This window comes from Trichoplax adhaerens, genomic scaffold, assembly GCF_000150275.1.
Source record: "Trichoplax adhaerens TRIADscaffold_9 genomic scaffold, whole genome shotgun sequence".
NCBI lineage: Eukaryota > Metazoa > Placozoa > Uniplacotomia > Trichoplacea > Trichoplacidae > Trichoplax > Trichoplax adhaerens.
The window spans coordinates 1,274,290-1,295,988 of record NW_002060951.1 but is presented as its reverse complement, the minus strand read 5'-3'; the positions used below and the strand labels follow the sequence as shown (position 1 = coordinate 1,295,988).

Genomic DNA, 21,699 nt, shown 5'->3' with positions numbered 1-21,699 from the left:
TGCTATTTGTGAATTAGAATGACTACAAGAATGCTCTTCTCACTATGAAAGCTTCCAAAGCTTATACAATGCTGGGATATACGATACGATTAAAATACTGTGCGCTCAGAAGCGGAAAGACAATAATAATATAATAAACGACAACCGCTTAACTTGAAATAAACTAGAATTGTTCTATATAGAACCGTTAAAAATATTGATAATCAGTTTAATTAATTAAATTGATGGCAATAAACACTGATTTTTATGATTTTGTAATACAGTGTCTTTCACAGCAGTTGGGATTGATTAGTAGAGGATCCGCGGTAGGGTAAAAGGTTAATAAAGGACATCGATTACGTTATACTGTATATCTATAGTGTTTCCTGGTGACGGTAATGTAACTATTTTAAGCCTTAAAATAGACTATACCTCTTCGCACATATAAAAATATAGATGTATATGTATCACTATATACATTTAACGGATTGCAAGATTATTCTGTGTGCGCGTGGTATACAATAATACTTTCATACATTTATATACTGAATCAGTGGCGTAACTGCAGTAAAAAGCTCAATAAATATTTCTAATCGACATGACTACAAGGAGTTTTAAATAATAAATGATTAATGATAAAAGAAATACGATTACGTTCGTCAACTTCATGAAATATTCATGAGAACCATGTACTAAATTGTAACTAATTGTTATAGATTACTATTATGAATAATTCGTTTTGAAGTCGACCATAATAACATACAAAGTATTGTAATCTGTTACGTCCGTTACATATTATTATCGATAATAGTATGAATGCATAAACAACTAATTTTAATTCACGTTGTATTCAATAACCATTACAATAGAATATCATCATAAACTTCATATAATTATGGAAGAAGTGCAATAAATCAATATATGCTAACTTAATAGTACGAAATCATGTTATACATTAAAATTGGAATATAGGCCTATTGATATGTAACTAAGTATACAGTTTATAAATTAGCAGAGTCTATGAACAACTTTACAACGCTAAATTGACGATTTTGCTCAATAGATCAGTAGTTTAATCCAAAACTTACAAAGTTCTGTGATCATTTCATTCTATAATTATAGCTAACGAGCTTAAAAGTGGTTTTAAATATAGTCTTGATGAGTGCAGCAGTGCCTTATATAGCTGTAATTGAATGGATTAATATTTTATATATTCACGTTAAATTTCTGTTAGTCAATTGTCAAGAGAAATTATTGCGGGCATAGCTAGATAACTAGTTAATATGAGGGAATAACAAGTGTCAGGGAGAACTATCCGAGCGGTAGAGATCTTTTCAATCTACGAAGTAATACATGAAATTCATTTATATTTACACAGAGTAATCTAGGAAATGTAACATGTCTGTGATCAGCTATTCTAGTATATTGTTAGTTTATTGGTTTAAATAATTGTAAGCGTAACATTCATGTATGGAACAATGTATTACTGTTCATAGTTGTAGCATTATATAGAGAGACTTTCTGCACGAATAAGATATTAAGGATCTTCAGTGTACTGTACGTACCATGCACATGTGTAATTTGCATGATTATAAACTACTAGTTGAGTTGATATGGTTTCTTCTAAAGATTTTAAAATTAAGGTACGTGTGCAACGATACGGTAGTATATGATTTACTCACATTCTAACAATATAGTGCAGTTGATATCTATAGTCTATAGATTTTTATACCTTATTTAGCTACACCGGTACATACATGCTCTGTCAAAGAGCTATAGTGCTTTGTTGCCATTAACATCATTAATCATATTTCATAACGCCGTAGCGTTAGTACAGTAACTGGATTTGCTGCCGTGCAATCAATTGTGATATATGAAAGAAGTTATCTCTCATTCATACTTGATTTAAAATTATATATGTGGTCAAAGAAATATGAATTAGAAGGTTATACCTACCTTTACATATATTAAGGTCACGAGCAGAGAAAGGACTATCTCACGACTCGAAATTATGGAATACTTTAACTAGTGGGGTATACTTAGTAACTACAATCTAGCATATGAAAGAGATAGGCACATATTCTTCAGGTTATTAAGAACAAATTCAGTAATTTAATAAAAATGGTAACTAGATAATTTCAGTTACCTGGGTAGATTCATGTAATATTATACGTCATAAAAAATCAATCTCGCGCGGATTAATATCAAGATACAGTTCCTCTTTATTTTCGACATTTACCATGCTCGGCAGAATGTGTAATACGTTGTACAACATACAGTCAGCAAGGCACTACCACCTTTATATATGAAGTATTGAAACTACTTAGTCTAGCTTTACATTCGAAGTCTGACTGAATACAGTAAATGGACAGTCGGTTGCAATAAATTGCAATTCTATACTTCATAGGCTTGAACTAGACGTATATCATAATTCAATTTTCGTTAAAAATCGCATAGTGATAAGGTATATCTTAAAGACTAAAATTGATAAAATGCATTTCTAGTACGAATATAATCATTTACTTCTACATCTATACCACTGCATTGAACGTGACATGGTAGTAATATCGTGACACGGTCCAATATTTTTCAAATGTTTCTAGTATAGCGATACATCGGATTAAAGTTATACCTAACAGATAATGCTATGTCTGCTTCGTTATGATAAAAGCTATTTAGAAGACATGTAAGAGTATGCTTTGCTGTACGGAAATGGCATTAAAATACCATTACTCAACGGTTATACCGTTATGCTACGATATGTAAAATATTAACTAATATATATAACTATACAAGAAATGCTGATACCAGATTGCTATGTTTAAAGAATTCAAGTACGGTAACACAACACAGAGAAATAAACAAAACCACCAAATAGATAGTGGCAATACATGATGATACATGATATTAGCAGAATCGAATATCTCATGAGTAAAGTTCCACTTTTGTTTCCAGGAATATTAACCTTTTCATCTTTTACACTGTTAGCCAGATATTATTGAACGTAAGCAGAAATGGAATCAAGCTTACGATCTTGAGTGCTGTTTTATTGCCAGAAATCGAGGCATTATGCTATCAAGCCAGCATGGTAAAACTAATAGCAATTAAATTGTTATAAAAAATACATGTAATGTAACTTGAAATATTATGTACATATTAGGTAAATACCCATATGATTACAGACAGTAGCTGAAGCTTCCAGCTATGACAGTAAACTGTCATATGTGAAATCATATCTAAGTAATTAACTCAACTATACAGGCGTTTCAGTTGGTAGAAGTTGGATACCATCTGAATGACGATGGTATGTTGTAACCTTTGTTTCCCCAAGTTGGTGGCCATTTTCTTTAGGTCTTAATGTCGGAATTGGCTCTCTTACATCAATCAGACTATGTCTATTGTTGTTAGCTTGCGTCAATTCTCGATCTTGTGCAATTGAATCTGGAGTAATAATGTCATCAGAGTCGTCGCGCTGTTGCTTCGCGAAGCCGATAAAGATCTGAATGATGAATTAAAACAGAACAGTTCAACGGAATGGAGTTACAGAAATAATATTATTATTAAAACACCCTAACCTCATCAAGAGTGGTCTGAGAAACTGAGTAGTCATCTATTTCCAGTTTTTCTCTAACATTATCCAACTTATCAAACAGCTTCGCTAATTCTATATTTTCCGGGAAGTGATACTGAAGTTGGTTGTGGTGCCGTTCCTGTAGAAAATACGACAAGTTACGAAATAATAATCGCTTATTATACTGACTGTGCGCGCTCTACACATCCATAGCTTACCACAAGAACTACATTAGAGAACGTTTTCGAAACATAGGATGCTAATGGTTCGAGATTAGCTTGCGAACCCTTAACTCGAATTTGAACGGTGTAACCACTACCAAATCTGTAAAATAAACAAAAGTTTTTAATAAAACTTGGTACAACATTTGCAAGATCATTTTTGCTATTACTTGTTTTTCAGATGTTGGATGCTTCCAATACATTTAAACTTTCCGTTGACCATAATTGCAATTCTTGTACAAAGAGCTTCACACTCTTCCATACTGTGTGATGTAAGAACTACCGATCGACCATCCCGTACAATATTATTTATCATATCCCACAAAAAGCGACGAGCTTTAGGATCCATACCAGTTGTGGGCTCATCCTTAGTTTGTAGAGAAATACATTATCATTGCCTACAAAGTTATCATAGATTGCTACATATTAAGTATAATACTGTACGTATAATGTACATACCAAAAAGATGATGGGTGGATTTCCTACTAAAGAGATTGCTGTAGACAGTTTACGTTTGTTGCCACCACTATAGGTGCCGGCTAATCGATCCCCGTACTGTATTAATCCAAGCTTCTTTATACCCCAATCTGCAATCTATAAAGTTGATTTGATACGATTACATTAGTTTTAATAATGATTGCTGTACATACAGAGTGCATATATGGATGCAGCATATAGCTTACGCTACCTTTGCGACTTCCGATTCGGGAATACCACGTAATCGAGCAAAGAACATTAAATGTTCCCTGCCAGTTAATAAATCTAAAATTGCATCAAACTGAGGACAGTATCCAATTCGCTGTCGCACACTGTCAGTTTCGCTTAATATACTGTAATTTGAAGCATCAGAATAGTTCAGAATTAATCAAATTTTAATATAGTAACGTGAATACTCGTAGATTCAAGTAACGTGCTACATTGATACGATGATACGATCTACAAGAGAACTTAGGTACAATCTATTGTGAATAGGGCATCGCTCACTAGCTAATCAGGTACTAAATAAGTTGTATATATACCATCAGTAAAGCTTACCTGTGACCATCAACGAATGCATCACCTTTCGTTACATCAATATCGCCTGTTAACATTTTAAAAGTGGTGGTCTTTCCAGCTCCATTAATACCCAATAAGCCGAAGCACTACAACAAATACAATTATTTGTAGCATATGATAACGACTCTTAATTTACTTGAAATATTGTGTTAATGCAACGTAAACCAGTTACGTTCCCTTACTTGGCCTTGTGGAATTGACACACATAGACGATCCACTGCTATAAGCTTCTTCCTACGAGTTCGATAGACCTATAGCCAATACGAATACAATTTTGAAAGTTACCAACCGGTGTTTACAAATACCGTACAAGTTATTATCGGTACAACTTCTTTACTATACCTTTGTCAAATTTTCTAATCTCAAAATTCCATCGTTTGCTTCAGCGGAGAGAACCCTTCTTCTTTCCTCAGCAACATCTTCATCTTCAACTTCATCAAAACGATTTGGCGGCGTTAATTTCCTATCATAGAGTGAGCAGTTAAATTTTTAAATTCCATTTAATGAATTTCTTAACGGTAAATCAATACATTAATACCCTAACAGGCATAATATACGAGTGTACTCAAATTTAACTCAGCATCAAAGTCATTTAAAGGTTCTAAATTGATAAAAGCTCTTGTACCTTTGCTTGATAAAGAAACGATATTCCATCAATAAAACGAGGATAAAGAATGCAACTCCTTCGATTGCCATGGCGAACAAGTTACGTCCAACTAATTCCCATCCGAACGGATTTTTGAAATTATTTTCTCCAAAGCGACTAAAGACATCAGCCATTAATTGGTTTTTCGCCAGATCCATAATTCCACGTCCCATGCAATAATTCGGGAAAATAAGAAAGACTTGCTTTATAATATTATTTATTGTTTTTAAGTCTGCGTCATTCTCAAATAGTTCTAAAATGAATGTTGCAATGGTACCATTTATGCCAATAAAGATATTAATACAGACTAATGCCACGTAAGCTGTACTCGGAACACTAAAGACGTAGGATGACGGATACATCATTGGTATAATTGACCAGCCATAGAGAAACAATAGCATTAACAAGGCCGGGAAATTCTCGCTACTAGTAAATGCCTTATCATTGAAAGCCAAAAATATAATTAGAATGCAGACCATCGAAAATAAGTAGTTAACCATATCCCAAGCGTAGTTTGATAACCAGTACATAACGGGATGGACGCCGCTAACGAATTGCAAATGCTTGGCTTTAGACGATCTCTCATTAATCAGGAAGAGTACAAAACTAGCTGGAATGAACGACAATGCAAATATCACTGATACTGCAATAAGTAAGTCACGGTAGCTTCGTCTTATCGCTTCCTTAACTAATTGAGCACGCGTTAAATTCATGGGATGATTATATGCAGTAATACCATATTTACGTGAGTCTCCATCTTGAGGCCTTAATTTAGACCTTAAAATTGCATTATTCATCGCGTTTAAATATGTAGGCATTGCATGATATCCTTTGTTATTATACCACGCCCGTACAACATTTCTCACTGATAATCTTCTTAAAAGAATACTACCACTAGAAGGGGTTGCGATATTTGGAGAATTCGGATCGATTTCACCAAAACTAAAGCCACCGTAAATTTTCAGCACAAAACGATTCCTAACTTTCATCAAATAATCAGATACATTTTTGTCCGTTAGATTTATCATATAGTTTTGCTGGTATAACACGTAACGAGGAGGCGATTTTCCTTCAGCATTAGTAGGGCAGACTATGCTGCCAGTTCTGCAGCTGCATGGACGTACGGAGGAATTTTTGGATTGTGGAAAATACAGGGATATTGAAGTGTCTAAATAATAAATTCGAGTGGAGGTTACTTCTGGAATTTTTATTTGTATCTCAGATTAGCATCTCTAAAATAATAAATAGTAAAATTTTTAACTCAAGCTGTTTCCAACCTTTATATGGCTTAGTGCAGTTATGGTTTGATCCCATGCATGTATCCCCAATTCCGCTAGAGAACAATGAATTTAAGGCTTTTCTAGAATCAGCAATAGGATTTTTCATCAGAGAAGAAAACGTATACAAAGGCTGCGTGAACATTTCTGGGGTTAATTTTCGGCTGTACGTAACTGCAATAATACAATAAATGAAATTGTAAGATAACACAATTAGCTATATGAATGCATCGAATGCGTAATGCTTATCCTATAAATCTTACTGCTTTCATCTATGCTAGCCATGGCGAAGAGCATTGCAATACAAATAAATATTACAGGAACAATAACTGCAGATACAAAGCCCTTCTTGTTTCGCCTTGCATACTGATAACGTTTTCTAAATAATGCTTGAAAGTGATGTAATTTTAGACGCCATCCAGTTAATTTGGTAATTTTGGAGGCTGGATCAACACCAGCATCAACTGAATCTGTGACATCTTTTCCAGATTCTGAAATTTATAAAAATAAATTGTAATTTTATTTTGTTACATGTAATTGCATATATTTCTTCATAGATGCGAACCTTGACTGGTATCCTGGGAATTCGTAGCAGAGTTTTGGGCAGAATTTGCCGGCCTTTTTCGCTTCCAGAATAGCATTTTCCTTGACGATCTTCTACGAGGAATTCTTCCATCTTTTATTCAATTAAAGAGTTAGACAGCAAAGAAAGATCATATAAGTAAAATTTAATCTACCTCCTATAATTCAGCAGTGTCGATTAACTTACCAGCTTGATCAACACCAGTTTCATCGGCAACTTTAAGAAAAATCTAAGAGATATACGTATATATAAAATAATAGATATGTTAAAGTCATTTTGCTACGATTTTTTAAACTTCAATTTTTGATAATATTACCTCTTCTAAAGTGGTATCAGACAGGCCATAACTATTAATCCTTAGAGTTTTTAAATGCCGGTCTAAGCTACTAAAAAAGTTGTGAAAAACGCCACTTCTAGCGCTTTCCTGCGGTAGAATATATGTAATTTCACTTCCATAACTTTCTGCGAGTTTAGCTTCCGGGATGTATCCACTAATAAATCTTGACACTTGGTTGACATCAACGGCGGGAGTATCAACGGTAGCAGCATCAACGTTATCCACACCGAGGCAAGTTTCTTTAGCGGATCGTTGCGAATCTTATAAAAATTTTTAATAATAGTAATCATATAATTATATTATTAGTGCGGGTACTAATAGATGAAAATCTTTCAATTATTTACATGATTAAACCTACCGGTATCTTTCACCAGTGTTAAGTAATAACCACTTCCAAGCTTAGTTTTCAAAAATAAAGATGAACCACAACAACGCAATTTCCCACGAGAAATGATCGCAATCCGATCTCCTAAAAGATCAGCTTCGTCCATAAAATGCGTCGATAAAAGAATGGTCTTTCCTATTAAATATATAAGTCGATAGGTAACACATCTGGAATAAGCTAAGGTAATAATAGCAATATTCTCTACCTTTACGATATTTTAGCACAAGATCCCAAATTCCACGGCGAGCATAAGGATCGACTCCAGCAGTAGGTTCATCAAGAATTACAGTCTTCGAGCCACCGATAAATGCAATACCGACCGATAGTTTCCTCTTCATGCCACCAGATAGGCTAGACGACAGATCATGCCGTTTATTCCTTAAGCCAATATCGTCGATCATCCTGATAAACGAATTTAAAAGTCAATACTATCTTTGCAAAATTAAGTATATTACAACACGATAGCTCCATTTCAATTACCGATTAACTTCATCGTTAACCTCTGCGCTAGATAGGCCTTTAAGGCGTGCGTAAAACCATAAATGTTCTTCAACAGTCAAGCTGATAAATAAATCAACAAGTGCAAAATTTTAATGGAAACTGATTGACATTTATACTCTATGCTATGCTTTGTTACATAACACTACTGATTCATTATCGTATAATTACTTCTCAAATAATACGTTATGTTGAGGGCATAATCCAAGGCTTTCACGAATAGAATCCATATCTTCAGTGATGTTCTTTCCGTATATATGCGCCGTTCCAGATGTTGGAGGAAAGAGACCAGTGAGTATCGACCTTTAACATATAAGGAGTATTGTCAAGATTTTACTACATTATTTGTAGAGAAATTTGGTGCATAGTTATTATAAAACTTACATTGTTGTCGTCTTTCCTGCACCATTATGACCAAGGAAACTGGTTATTTGATCTTCGTATAAGTTTAAATTTAACTCGTCCACAGCAAGTTTATTACCGGTCTTGTAAATCTAAACCATATTTATTTCATATAAAATTAACGCTCCTAAATTATTATAACTATCATGGTATCATTTACCTTCACTAAATTCTGGATTGAAACACCCAATTTTAAATGCGTTGGTTCTTCTTCAACGAGAGGTGGGGGGTCTAATAATTAAGTACAGTAAGCTTAGTCTTTGAAAGTAATACCTTAAATTACGATAGAAGCTTACTAAAAGCATTAGAGTCAGATGAAGACGAATTTTCAGTGGCACCAGCGTCCGCAGATGGGCTATTCGTACGGTTGCGTGTTGTAACGATATGACCGTCAGTTTTAGGCTTAGAAAACCAATATGAAGATTGAAAAGGAAAGTACCACCTTCTTGGAACACCATATTGACCTTTTAATAATTGAAGCAAGGCGTTGAGAAAAATACTTATACTGCTAAAATTTTATGACCATCAATGCGACCGTTACCTGGAAAAACGTTTTCTAAATACCACGTCAAAATTGCATATATGATAGTGTCAATTATCATCATTCCACAGGTAGCAGAGAAACTAAATGTATCTTCGGTAACCTATGAAAGTTGAATTACATTTCGTATTAATGTATTGAACAGATCATTAATCGGGTCAGTTAAAATTGTCTTTACTTACAGGACTTGATCGAACGTTAGACCACTGGATACCGACACCTTGCTGCTCATATTGTGCAATATAATTACAACCTAATGCAAAAGCAGTCGTTGACGACAAACATGCGATCCCTTTTTGTCCAGAGGTCATAACTGATTCATACAAAATAACGAGAATGGAAGGAAAGTAGGATAGGAAAAAGATAATCCCACCACAAGCAGCAGCGACATTCGCTCGTGTAAAAAAGACACTCATAAGGAAACTAAACGAAAAACAAATCAATCAGATATTTCATGACTTAAAAAAAATTTGAAGCATTAATAACTGAAATGCACATCAACTAATTACCATAGCATTATTGTCGACAACGAAAAAACCATGAAGAATAGAAAGATTATTACTGGGTTGCTGTGCATAAATATTCTTCCAAACTGTAAGAAAATGTTTAAAACCGGAATTAAAGAGCATATTCCCTTCGTATCATCATCTGTAGGTTATATATCTATTTTTCAACCGAATATAGACTTACACGAAGGATTAGAGTTAAGAAAAACACTGTAAGAAGCATGATAATGAAACATTGAATAAACCAAGCTGCCCAATGGACACCATTATCAAGACCCATCATTTTCATCACCTATACAATTGAAATAATAAAAAGTCCCGCAATAAGCATTTGTAGACTAAAAAATTGCAATTAAAGCCATAGAATAGGTTACTTCTTTAAGGCGGAGTTCCTTTTCATGAACTACAGCTTTCACAATCATCGCTGCTGTGTATATCCAAGATAAAGTCATAAAAAGTGGAAGAATACCTCCGATTGCACTTGCAAATCTGTCAATAAATACGCATACATATTATCAAATATTAACTATAAGAGTTCAAAAATTCTAGTGATGAAAGGTTTAACTTACAAGTCCCGAATATAGCATGGGTAAGGAAACTGTTGTAGATAAACACCAGGTGCATCAGCAGATACATTAATGATATTTTCCATAATAGCCCTTTCAATTGCGTCTTGTAAGACAACAAATAGACCTTGATAGTATTGTTGATTTCCCGTTGGACCCGGTAACCAGAATCTATAAGTAGATTTATGATTATTATTCTACGATCTATCGTAATTATATTTTTAGGGATACAATTACTGAATAGTAAAATAAGGATGATAGAGTAAGCTTACCCTCGTCGCACATTGTACGTGTCCGGTGTGAAGTCAACATCTTGCCGAAGTTTATACTTGACATGCCGTGGTATATAGCCGTTGTTCAGGTTCATAAATACAATGCCTAATAGTAGATATAAAACTCGTCATTAATCATATGATACTAACAAGTAAAAGAAGGATTAGCCATCATTAGATTACTTACTTCCGAGAATAGGACTTTCTTTATTTGCGGTAGTATTCATGGCTCGTACTTCTAGATCATATTCGGTGTCGTATCCTTCAAAGAAATTTAAATCTACACATTCTGCCACATCTAAAACAGTGTAGCCATAATAATTGATGTTATGCAGCAATGACATAATGCTGTTATTGTTTTTCGGATCGAAAAAGCTGACATTTACACCAAAAGCGTTTAAGAACGGTCGCACGGCCGGATTTTGCACAGTATTCTAAAAGTTTTGAAAGAAAAATTACGTTTTATAAGACAATAACTTCACTATGAGTAATCTGTTTTTTTGGAAGACGAGTTTACACGTACAAATTCGTTAGAATCTCTTACATACCATTAGATTTTGCAATTGCTGCGGGTTTTGCTGTAAAAATTTTTCTAATCGTGAAGTTGCATTAAGCAAACGACGAACATTTACCATCAAATTCTGAATTTCTACGAACGTTTCGTTAGCCTGTACACATGTAAATGAAACAAGTTACGGTAAATGTTGCATGAAGTATCGAAGAAGTCATCGTTTGTACTTAATCAGGGATTGTTATTACCTTTTTAATAATTTTTCTAGCCGCTGTGTTATTAGGTGAAAATAAGATCTTTCCTTTTAGAAGCAGATTTGTAAAATATGCTGGCAGTCTGCTAGTTAACACTCTGAGGTTATTTACGCATTTATCTAGAACGCATTTTAATAAAAATATTTCGCAGAGAAAGAAAGATTAATTGAAATTTTAGGAAAGCACAGTATGTTCCTAATACAATCTAGTGCGAACAAATCTTTTCAACCGTTGTAATTAAATGTTATAGAATGAGGATAAAAAATAGTATCCTCTAAGTTACTTTCCATTCAGAATAACTAACTTACCACAGTGAGGAACAGTGCAGTATTCCCATCGAGTTTTATTCTTCGTTGTATAGCACCATGGGCCATCAGGCTCGTTATCAGGATTTCGACAATAATTATGATCGCCTAGGCCTCTGCCTGGCCTAATTGCAGGTGTATTTCGGTGTTGATGAGGAAATTGAGCTGTCCACGATTGGCATTGGAGCCCTGATCGCGTAATATTTACGGTACCACGATAATTTATTCCAGTTCCATTATAACACTCTAAAATTTAAAATTAAATACGTTTATAGCATGTGAGGATCTTTCTAAATACTTATGATATACAATCAGTCGTTATGTAAATAAGATTATTTTGCATAAAGAAAGATGTAGGTAAACCTTACTTTGGTTGTAATTTATAGTTTCGTTGCTAGGCTTATCAGTTGTACTGCTGCCTTCGTCAATCCTCGTGGTGCTAGATCGACCCCCATTAAAAGTATTAATAACGGAATTGCCAAATAACTTCGAACTCCCCGCGCCACATAAGAAGGTTGCAATTGAGGCAGCAGTTTGGCTATTATTTCTACCACTAACAGATAGGCCAGAGCTTCGCAATAGGTTTTGCAGGCTTTCCAGTTGTCCCATCTAACGAATAGAATATGAAAAAATTAGTTTGGGCAATTTATACATGTACATGACAAAGATTGCGACTTTCGCTTAACTACCATTCATAATGGTATTAATAACAGCTTACCGCTGATAATAATCTTGTTAGTTCAGCTTGAATTTTAAGAAAACGATCACTGAGAACAGCCGAGATGGGACTGGCAATCTGGTCAATTAATTAAAGTATTAAAAGAATTATATCCTAGGTAAGACGTGGATAATAAAAGATGGTAAGGGCACCTACAGTTATTAATGCTGTGAAATTGACTTGATGTCTCAATTCATTAACGAAATATCCCATTTGAGCATTATCCAGATTGCATAGAGCTTTTCTAACATTTTCCTTCAAGATAAAATAAAGCAGTACAGTAAGATTTCCTCATGCTAGAACTGGCTTAATTCATTGTTGAGGACCAAAGACTTACTCCTTCCGGTCTATTTGTAAAGATTAATACGTCAAAAAATAACGTAGGATTGCATGAAAAATTTCTAATTTGCGCCGAAGAAAAGACTTGATTCTAAATCAGCATGAAATGTCAGGGTCAGCAATTGATAAATAATGTAGCGGACAATTTTACGGATGAATAGTTTACAGTTAATTTAACAAATTTTACGTAATAAAAGTATATTATACCAATAGGGCGCTATTAATAGTAGGATTGTTCACAAGACCACCAAGAGGATTGTTATTATTGCCGTTGTTTAATCCTTGCAGAAGTCCTAATAATTGGCCAAGATTGTTGATGCTAGGTCGAAGGGATCCAAGAAGTACTTGCAAGGCACTTGGATTGGTATTAGTTCCATTAATGAGTAGAAGACTAGAAATCTAAAGACGTATATTTATCATCACTTTATTGATTCTAATATAAGTAATACGTACTTTGGTACAGCGCCTTATGTGTTTGGTAATTACATCAATTTGATATAATCTATCCCTTACATTCGATTTCAATATTTTATTACCTTTGTAACATTAATTTGCGCAGATAGCAGAGTGTTGGTTTGCGATTCAGTTAAAGAGAGGTTGGTTTGCAAGAAATCTTTTACTGCGGTGACATTGTTTACAATTGTTGATACAGGGGATACTAAATAAATAAACGCAAAATTGAGTTTGAATGCTGTGTGTTGCTTAACAAGTGATACATATTGCTAAAATAGGCGTATTAGCTTAAAATCTTATGTTTTGGTCGTCATAACGAAGGTGAAAATGTACCCGTATGATAACTTACTAGTCGGCATAATATTACTCAATGTCTTTGTGAAGTATTTAAAGTACTAAATTATGGTAAATATGTAGTGCTGTATAGTCTTTCAGCTTACCGACATTGGGTAGACTTGGGCTATTTTGAGGATTCAACAGTAGATTTTGTAGCAATTGGGCGTTGTTTAAATCCTGAGGTAGTTGGGTGAGAGTGTCGCTTAGTGACGAATTTTGAAAGGTTTTCGCAACGTCGGCGAACAATCGGTCAGCCCTATAAAGTATGATTTTGGATACGAATTAAATGATAGAATACATACAAATGTAAAAATATACATGCTGTACCTGCATGCAGTATCGAGGAATATTTAATTATCCATTGGTAAGAATGGGTAACACTATAAAGCATCGTAGTGTACTGAAGGTAACTTTACTTTGTATGAATATTACGAGTATTGATCTACTAGCATCGGCGAATACTAAAAAGTTATTATTCTATTGAATAAAGTATGGCACTTACGCAGCATTTCGTAACGGAATGCCATTAATAGGGTAGTGAGACTTTGCCTGTCCAAAATCACAGGCAAAAGTTTGAAGGAAAGGCAGCAATCCAGCAGAAGGTAACGCTTGTGGTTTATAGTAAGCTGAAAAGTAATTTGGATATTAACATAATTTTAAATGAATGAGTAGTTACAATAATCTCCATAAGTAGAACTACGTTATTTATAATTTTTTCGTATGGTTGATCTGACTTGATGACGTACTCTTGTTGTAATTGACCGTGTATTAACTAGGTGTAAATTTATGATGTAAAGAGAGTGTAATCTCCATAGACAATACTGTGCATTGTACTGCATATTGGATAGCTTTAATGCATTAATGCTAGGTCTATGGAATAAAATTTGAACGCACTAGGATAAATACTACGTATTCTTTATCCCATTTACAGTATAATTTTTGTTTGTGGTAAACATCATTATACTTCAAGAACATTCTTTCATGTAATCCAATACATAATTAATTAATCAAGAAAGAAACTTTTACAAGTGTTATAGAGTCAGTTCTTACAGGCTTTTCGATACTCCGGTGGTCTTCGCTGTCGGACTGCAACCAATATCATGAAAAGAACCAAAGGACAGATGACTTCGACGACATTACGAAACTACATTGTAAAGAAGAGGAAAACACAAGAAATTAGAGGTCAGATTAAAATTAGTAAAGTATTTTGTTACACTCATCTCATTTTCACGATTAAGCGAAAGGTTAAGTCCATAAACTGATGATCGATTAATGATGAATTGATTAATATAAGCAAACTTGAGCATCCATGAGGATTTTTGCTACTATTTAAAAATGAGTAGCTTTGTACCAATGCTTGAAGCTCAAAGTGAAGTATTGAAATAGTACTGTATGATCGCTGTACACAACCTACAGCTTGATAATGGGTGAACTGACTAATGCGTACGTAGTACGTGTACTGTATTATGCACTTGCAAGGCGTGATTTACAAATGCATTTATCATTTTAGCTATTTCATTATGAGAGCGCTTCCATTCACGCTCGAACAGTATTATGGAATCATATTGGATACGCTGATTAAATCCAATACATGCAGTACTGAAGGTTGTACAGTACAGTACAGTAATGTGTTGTGCATGATATGAAGTTTAGTTTTATTTCTCGGTGACTACGCCCTGTCAAATACTGAGTACTTCTCTCATTGGCCCGATGATGTCAGGAAATCATTGCTGTCCACACCATAGAGATGGGAAAAACGCTATGATCCACACACGCTTTGCAATTACAATTAATATAATAGTACAGTAGTAGCAATCATCATTCGTTAGTACAATTGAAAATTATTTTCAGCCTTTCATTTCTGTCGCTTACTGTATACTGTACGCATTGATTAATGAACTATCAATCGGTTAATCTACGCTTGATCATTTTTATCCCTTGTACTCGTTTATTGAAAGATTCTTCATCTGGTTGTTTAATCATGACCAATTTAAATCTTGATACCCTCCCTGACTATTGCAATCAAGGATGGAAGATATACACGTATTCGGATATTGGTCGCAACCTATATTCTAGAATAGAGATACCTATTATTGTTCGATGACAATCGATTGAAATCAACTGATTGATGATTATTCTCATTATTATTTTTTTGGGAATGTTGATTTTTCAATATTTAAAGTAACAGCCTGATCGTTGAAAGTTTTAGCTTGTCATTGGTGATTCTATTGAGTTGTAGCATGCGATTGCTTCATTTATAGGTACTGTCTATTATAGATGCGCATCCATTACTGTACTGTATATCATCATTGTGTGTGCCTATGTGTGGCAGTGGGGTCATAACGATGACAATGACACCGCACATTTTAAGGGTGCATGGGCTGGTCAGTGTGTACATTGCGTACTGTAGGATCTTTTATTGCATTATACAGTACTGTACTGTACAGTACTATACGTACAGTATCCAGCTTCTTTAGTACTGTACACTGTACAGTATTGACAGAAGGCATTCCTGGTTCTTTTCTATTATTGCCTTAGCGGATTGCAGACTCCGCCCATAGCTGAACAGTACTGTATGCCGCACCATGCGACTGCTGCGTACTGTACCTGCTTTTCCGGGGTCGATCGAATCCCATACACATTCTGTATATGTAGTTACAGACTTACAGTAGGAAAGAAATTGGCATTTTTTTCACTGACTTTTCGCCTGCTCATGTAGCCTATCGATTTGAGGGTCTTTGACTACAGTTTATGAACATTAATTTTATTTTTGAACATTATTCTTCTGATTTGAAACCAATAGTTCGATCTTCATTAAATTGACAGTGAGTCACTTTACGTTTAGAGATTGTTTTAAAGTTTGGAAACCCATTGCAAGAGCAGCGTAATGATAAATTCCACGCGATTTATTTTTCACATCACTGTATTACTTTACTTGATATAATAAAAAATAATTAGTAGAAAAGGTCATTGATTAATTACTTCCCCCCCCCCCTCTCACTCTCCCAAAATAGCTTACATGTATGATACCGTACTATTTTTATGACTGTATTGTATAAGGGGAAAACAGGGATGACCTACTCGTTCTACGAGCGTATTATAACGTAATCTTTTATATACTGTAGATTGAGTATAAATTGCTAGCAGAGAAAATAGCTCTATCAAGTTATTAAAAGCGTGATGATTTTGGAAGTATATTTTACTGTGCATTCGTATAGGATCTGTATGTTAATAAAACTTGAAAGAGCACTGAAGGAGGCTTGTCTCAGGTTATTTGTGTACTACATTCTACAATGTTGGCTATACTTTACATTCCCTATCGACGCGGCTATCGAACTGTATCATGCTGAGACAATGACGATTTATTTTGACTGTATTCGTGCACACTAAATTGTATTAACCTACGTCATTAATTATAGGATTAATAGCCCAATTCTGTAGTCTTACTCTAAATAAAGTCTCTACTAGTTAGCTACGAAAATTAGGGTGATCAATATTATGACTGGGCGCAGACTGCAAAACAAAACTCTTTAGCACAACTAGATAAGACCGACGTTAAAAATGATTGTAAACGAACGTTATGTTGCTTTTTTCACTAAAAAATACCACTAAATTGTGTATTGGCGCAAAGATAGCACGGTAGTGAAAAAGCAATTGTATGACTTTAGTAAGAAAAACTGGAAAATAAGTCCCCAAAATATGATGTAACTCGTTTCTCTACCTTCACACTGAAATAAAACAAACAGAAAAAGAAAAATGTCTATATCAAGTGTATAGACAGCACTATATTAAGTTACATGTAGATTACGGTCAATAGCCTTTCGATTTCTCTTCTCAATCAACAGCACGAATATTCAGCAGACAGAACTTGTACAGTACAATATGTGATTACAACATTGGAGACAGCGATACAAATATACAGTACTCAACATTGGCTATAGCTTCAAATATATCAAGGATTGTGGGTTACATCGATCGGAAACAACACTACAGTAACCTTGATAGCATTTAAGGGTAACTTGCAGTTTTAAATCGGATAAAATTACAGTATGGGTCTACAGTACAGTATAAGGATATCAACAGAAGCACAATGTACAATATAGATAATACTGCGTTGTAAATGATACGCGGATTGGAGATTTGAAGTTTTTACTTGACAACAAGTATAGCGTGCAGTATTGATTATCATTAAAACTGAAATAGAACGACTTACGATTTGTCTCTTTCTCAAGGCAAAATTCTTCCATACTAGTAACTTCAGTTTTTGAAAGAAGCGTCCCATTTCGGTTCCTTAATTAAACGTCTAATTTGGGTTCAATGAAAGGTAGGTAGTTGGTGTAGGCAGTTGAGAAGCGCGTACAAATACAGTAGATGTCTTCAATCGCAGCAGCAACTGTCTATTGATAACCGATATTCATTAATTGAACTCCACTAATGGTATACTGACTACAATGCACAGGCCTTTTATAAACAGCTCTTTGGTTAAGTACAATGTAAGATTTATGAGATAGAGTATGAATATCGAAAATAAATAGGAAAGCGATTTACGTATTCCAATAAGAATAGATATGAGGAAAAACAATTTCTACAAACTACAGTCATTTATCGCATCAATAATAATACATTATACTGTACAGTATATCAATACAACAACGAGTCACTAAAATTTGATCATTTTTATCATTAATAAGTCTAAAAGTTGATGGATACCTTATTTTGTAAAGGATGGATGATCTACTTTGTCAGTTGCTTTGGCTATAAGATGAATGCGTATATTCTTGAGAAACGATTGAATCAATCCAAATGTTCAGTAAGTACTGACTGTTTATTCGGCGCGCCGGGTCATATTCTTCAGTAGCTGACAAGTTGGAGTACGTTCTATTTCAGGGTATGCCAAGTGCATACTACGAGTTAAGATCTAAAAATGAAAGTACTGTATACCTACAGTAGAGTAATCGATCAGAAATGAGCACAATCAAGAATTAAATGGCTTCCTTATAGCAGCAAGTTTACTTGGCGTTTTAGAATTCTACTGGACCTACTTGGCTACTTCCTTTTCTTTTATCTTTGTCAGTGAATAGCTTGATCTCCCTTTAAATACTCTATACTGTACCGCACTGCTACATGTAGCAGACTTTGCAGACAAACGTGTTTATCTCAGACTCAGTACGTACAGTACAGTAAATTACGTCACTAGCAGAAGAAAGGCCTTTCTGGCAGTTGTTGACATGCGACTGAAGTACACTTCATTTCGTGTTGATCTTAGAACACGTACTGTACAGTACTGTGTTGCAGGCATAATTACAGCTGTGCAATGTGCATTAGGCGGAATCCTGAGCTAATGCTGCACTTGCGCAGTACAGTACTGCACAGTGCACATACAGTACAGTACGGTAGGTGCAGAGTACAGTTAGTATGCAATTTAATCTAAGAAGCCAGTGATATACTGTACAGTACAGTACAGTACAGTACTGTAGTACCAGATTCCAGATTCTGTGCCGTACTCTAGGTGAAAATGTTAAAATGTCCCGCCAGGCATTGCGTCAATGTTTCCATACTGTACAGTGTACAGTACAGTACATTAGTCCTAACCATTTTGCATGAATTACTTTGTACTGTACTCTACACTTCGTTTAAGCTGTCCTGTTGATATACGCGTGAGATGGACGATTTCTTGGATTTTTTGTTACATATGTCAATACATGTCTAATGTATCAGCAGGACAGGTTAAACGAAATGTACAAAGTAATTGATGCAAAATGGTTAGGGCTAGTGTACATACTGTAGAGAGCCTGTAATTTATAGTTGACATAGTCAAAGATTTTTACACACAGTACTATACAATACTGTATAACTGACATTCGTGGTCCAGTCCTCGTTCGGTCCTCGTCTTTAGCTAAATGGTACTGTACTGTACAGTGTACAGTACATAAACACTGAGCCTAACGACTGTACTGTACAGTACTGTACAGTACTGTACTGTACAGTGTACAGTACAGTAAATTAATTACAGGTTCTCGGGCGTTGAACAATCGGTGCAGGCACGGATCGGTACGACGTACAACATTGATGTGCTATTCATAAGCAGGGATTGCATGAGTTCCACAGTATCATAGACTACGAGAAGAAAGTCTAGTCTGGACCAGTGTTGAGAGGTTCGTATATTCTGCACCACGATTGGTCAACTTCAGACGGACTTTTCTTACCAAATGAGGATCCGTAAATATCCAAAATAGCTACTTAGTGTTGTACGACGTACAACATGGATGTGCTATTATGCATCTAGTATTAGAACGTGGTCCATGCCGTAGACACAGCAGGGATTGCATGAGTTACACAGTATCATGGACTACCAGAAGAAAGTCTAGTCTGGACCAGTATTGAGAGGTTCGTCTATTATGCACCACGATTGGTCAACTTCGGACGGACTTTTCTTACCAAATGAGGGCCCGTAAATATCCAAAATAGCTACTTAGTATGGTTCTTCCGTGTTTGTTTTCTAAATCACCGGTACTAATTGAAATAACATCTACAATCTTATATAACCGTTTCCAAGTGGAATTTACTAACCGATAATAAGATTTAACGTAATATTACTTAATTCAGAAAAAATTAGTCAATTTAAAACCGATCGTCTCCATACTAAAGTACTGTCATAACCAAGTGCTTGGGCACTGCATTTGAAAATAATATTTTGACCATATGAGGCGGAAGTGTCTGTCCGTCCAAGGGTGATCAGTCTAAATCTTCTTCAACTAATCCATGGTTATACAGTAGCGAGTACAGTACAGTATGGACGACGACTGCAGGTCTTTAACCCGTCTTTTTGAGTGGGTAGAATTATTATGCACCATGATCTTTATACTATCCAGTACAGAGAAGATCTTCATTCTTTTTCGCTATAATTCTATGGCTGATCGATCGTATTAACGATCCGGTCACTAAAAACATTCAATTTTACAAGTTACGTAAAGGACTGACGGGTTTTCTGAGAAAAGAAATCCCATTCGTCACGTCACTGTAATGCCATCAATGTTTTGATCAATCCACGTACTGTACAGTGCTTGAAATTTTCCTGTAATATTTGCATCAATTACTCCATGTTACGTATAGCACGTAGAAAGAGTATCTAGCAAATACCATTTCTAAACTACCTTTGTGAATAAATTACAAGCCTCCTTTGAAATGATTGTACTGTACAATGGACAGTAATAGTCCTTCATTACTTTGTTCAAATGGATAAAAACGGCTGTTCAACCGAAATCATCAAGGGTGACAATGCAGTACTATAGAATAAGCATACGCTACTGCACCTGCAAGGCAATTCATGATTTTGTGTTATCATTTTATTACCTTTTTTAATAGCAATCGTAAAAGCAAAACACAATACAGTTGAACTAACTATCATTATTCTTATTCTCATCGGAGTAGCAAAATTATATACCGTGTACATTGAGGGCTACGCAAACCCAAAGTAATACCATGATTGGATTATATTAAAATTAAATTAGACGACTCCACATCAATAGTCTTATAATAATAACAATAATAATAATAATAATCTAATATTCTGTTCCTACTGGGGATAGTACACTGAAAGCAAAATTTGTTCTTGTTACTCTATAAAGCATTTAAGAAAAGATCATCAAAAGAATACATTATATAGAAATATATGTAGCGCATTTGTGAAACTCAGCACATGTAGTACAGTTATACTGATAAATTGATAAACATTGCTATCAGTAAGTACAGATAGATTATAATGACAAATCTTGCCTATTAGGCTTGTAGTTTATTACGATGGCGTGTAACTGCTGTGTATAAATACCTTAAAGTGCTGCTTTTGTGAAATTAAAGTTAATGGCACAATTATTAATCTTCAAATTCAAATCATAGACTGTTTCGTAGAATACATAGCTCTCTACATCGCCACTTTTCGAATA

The 21,699-nt window shown here is 34.8% G+C and overlaps 1 protein-coding gene across 1 annotated transcript; it reads right to left on the bottom strand.

Annotated features, from left to right (window-relative positions):
- Positions 1-3,442: 3,442 nt before the first annotated feature.
- On the bottom strand, positions 3,443-10,947 carry TRIADDRAFT_10137 (uncharacterized protein; the record flags this gene model as incomplete). The annotated part of the gene is made up of 29 exons (XM_002114882.1): positions 3,443-3,478; positions 3,555-3,689; positions 3,769-3,874; positions 3,942-4,138; positions 4,231-4,365; positions 4,460-4,601; positions 4,807-4,913; positions 5,010-5,078; positions 5,170-5,290; positions 5,453-6,668; positions 6,751-6,924; positions 7,014-7,241; positions 7,322-7,426; positions 7,520-7,562; positions 7,650-7,930; positions 8,029-8,190; positions 8,261-8,457; positions 8,536-8,616; positions 8,725-8,856; positions 8,938-9,047; positions 9,116-9,186; positions 9,321-9,419; positions 9,497-9,599; positions 9,679-9,919; positions 10,006-10,088; positions 10,187-10,294; positions 10,377-10,491; positions 10,572-10,739; positions 10,841-10,947. Coding segments are annotated over 29 exons (4,872 nt in total), but the record flags the coding sequence as incomplete, so codon positions are not given.
- Positions 10,948-21,699: the final 10,752 nt, after the last annotated feature.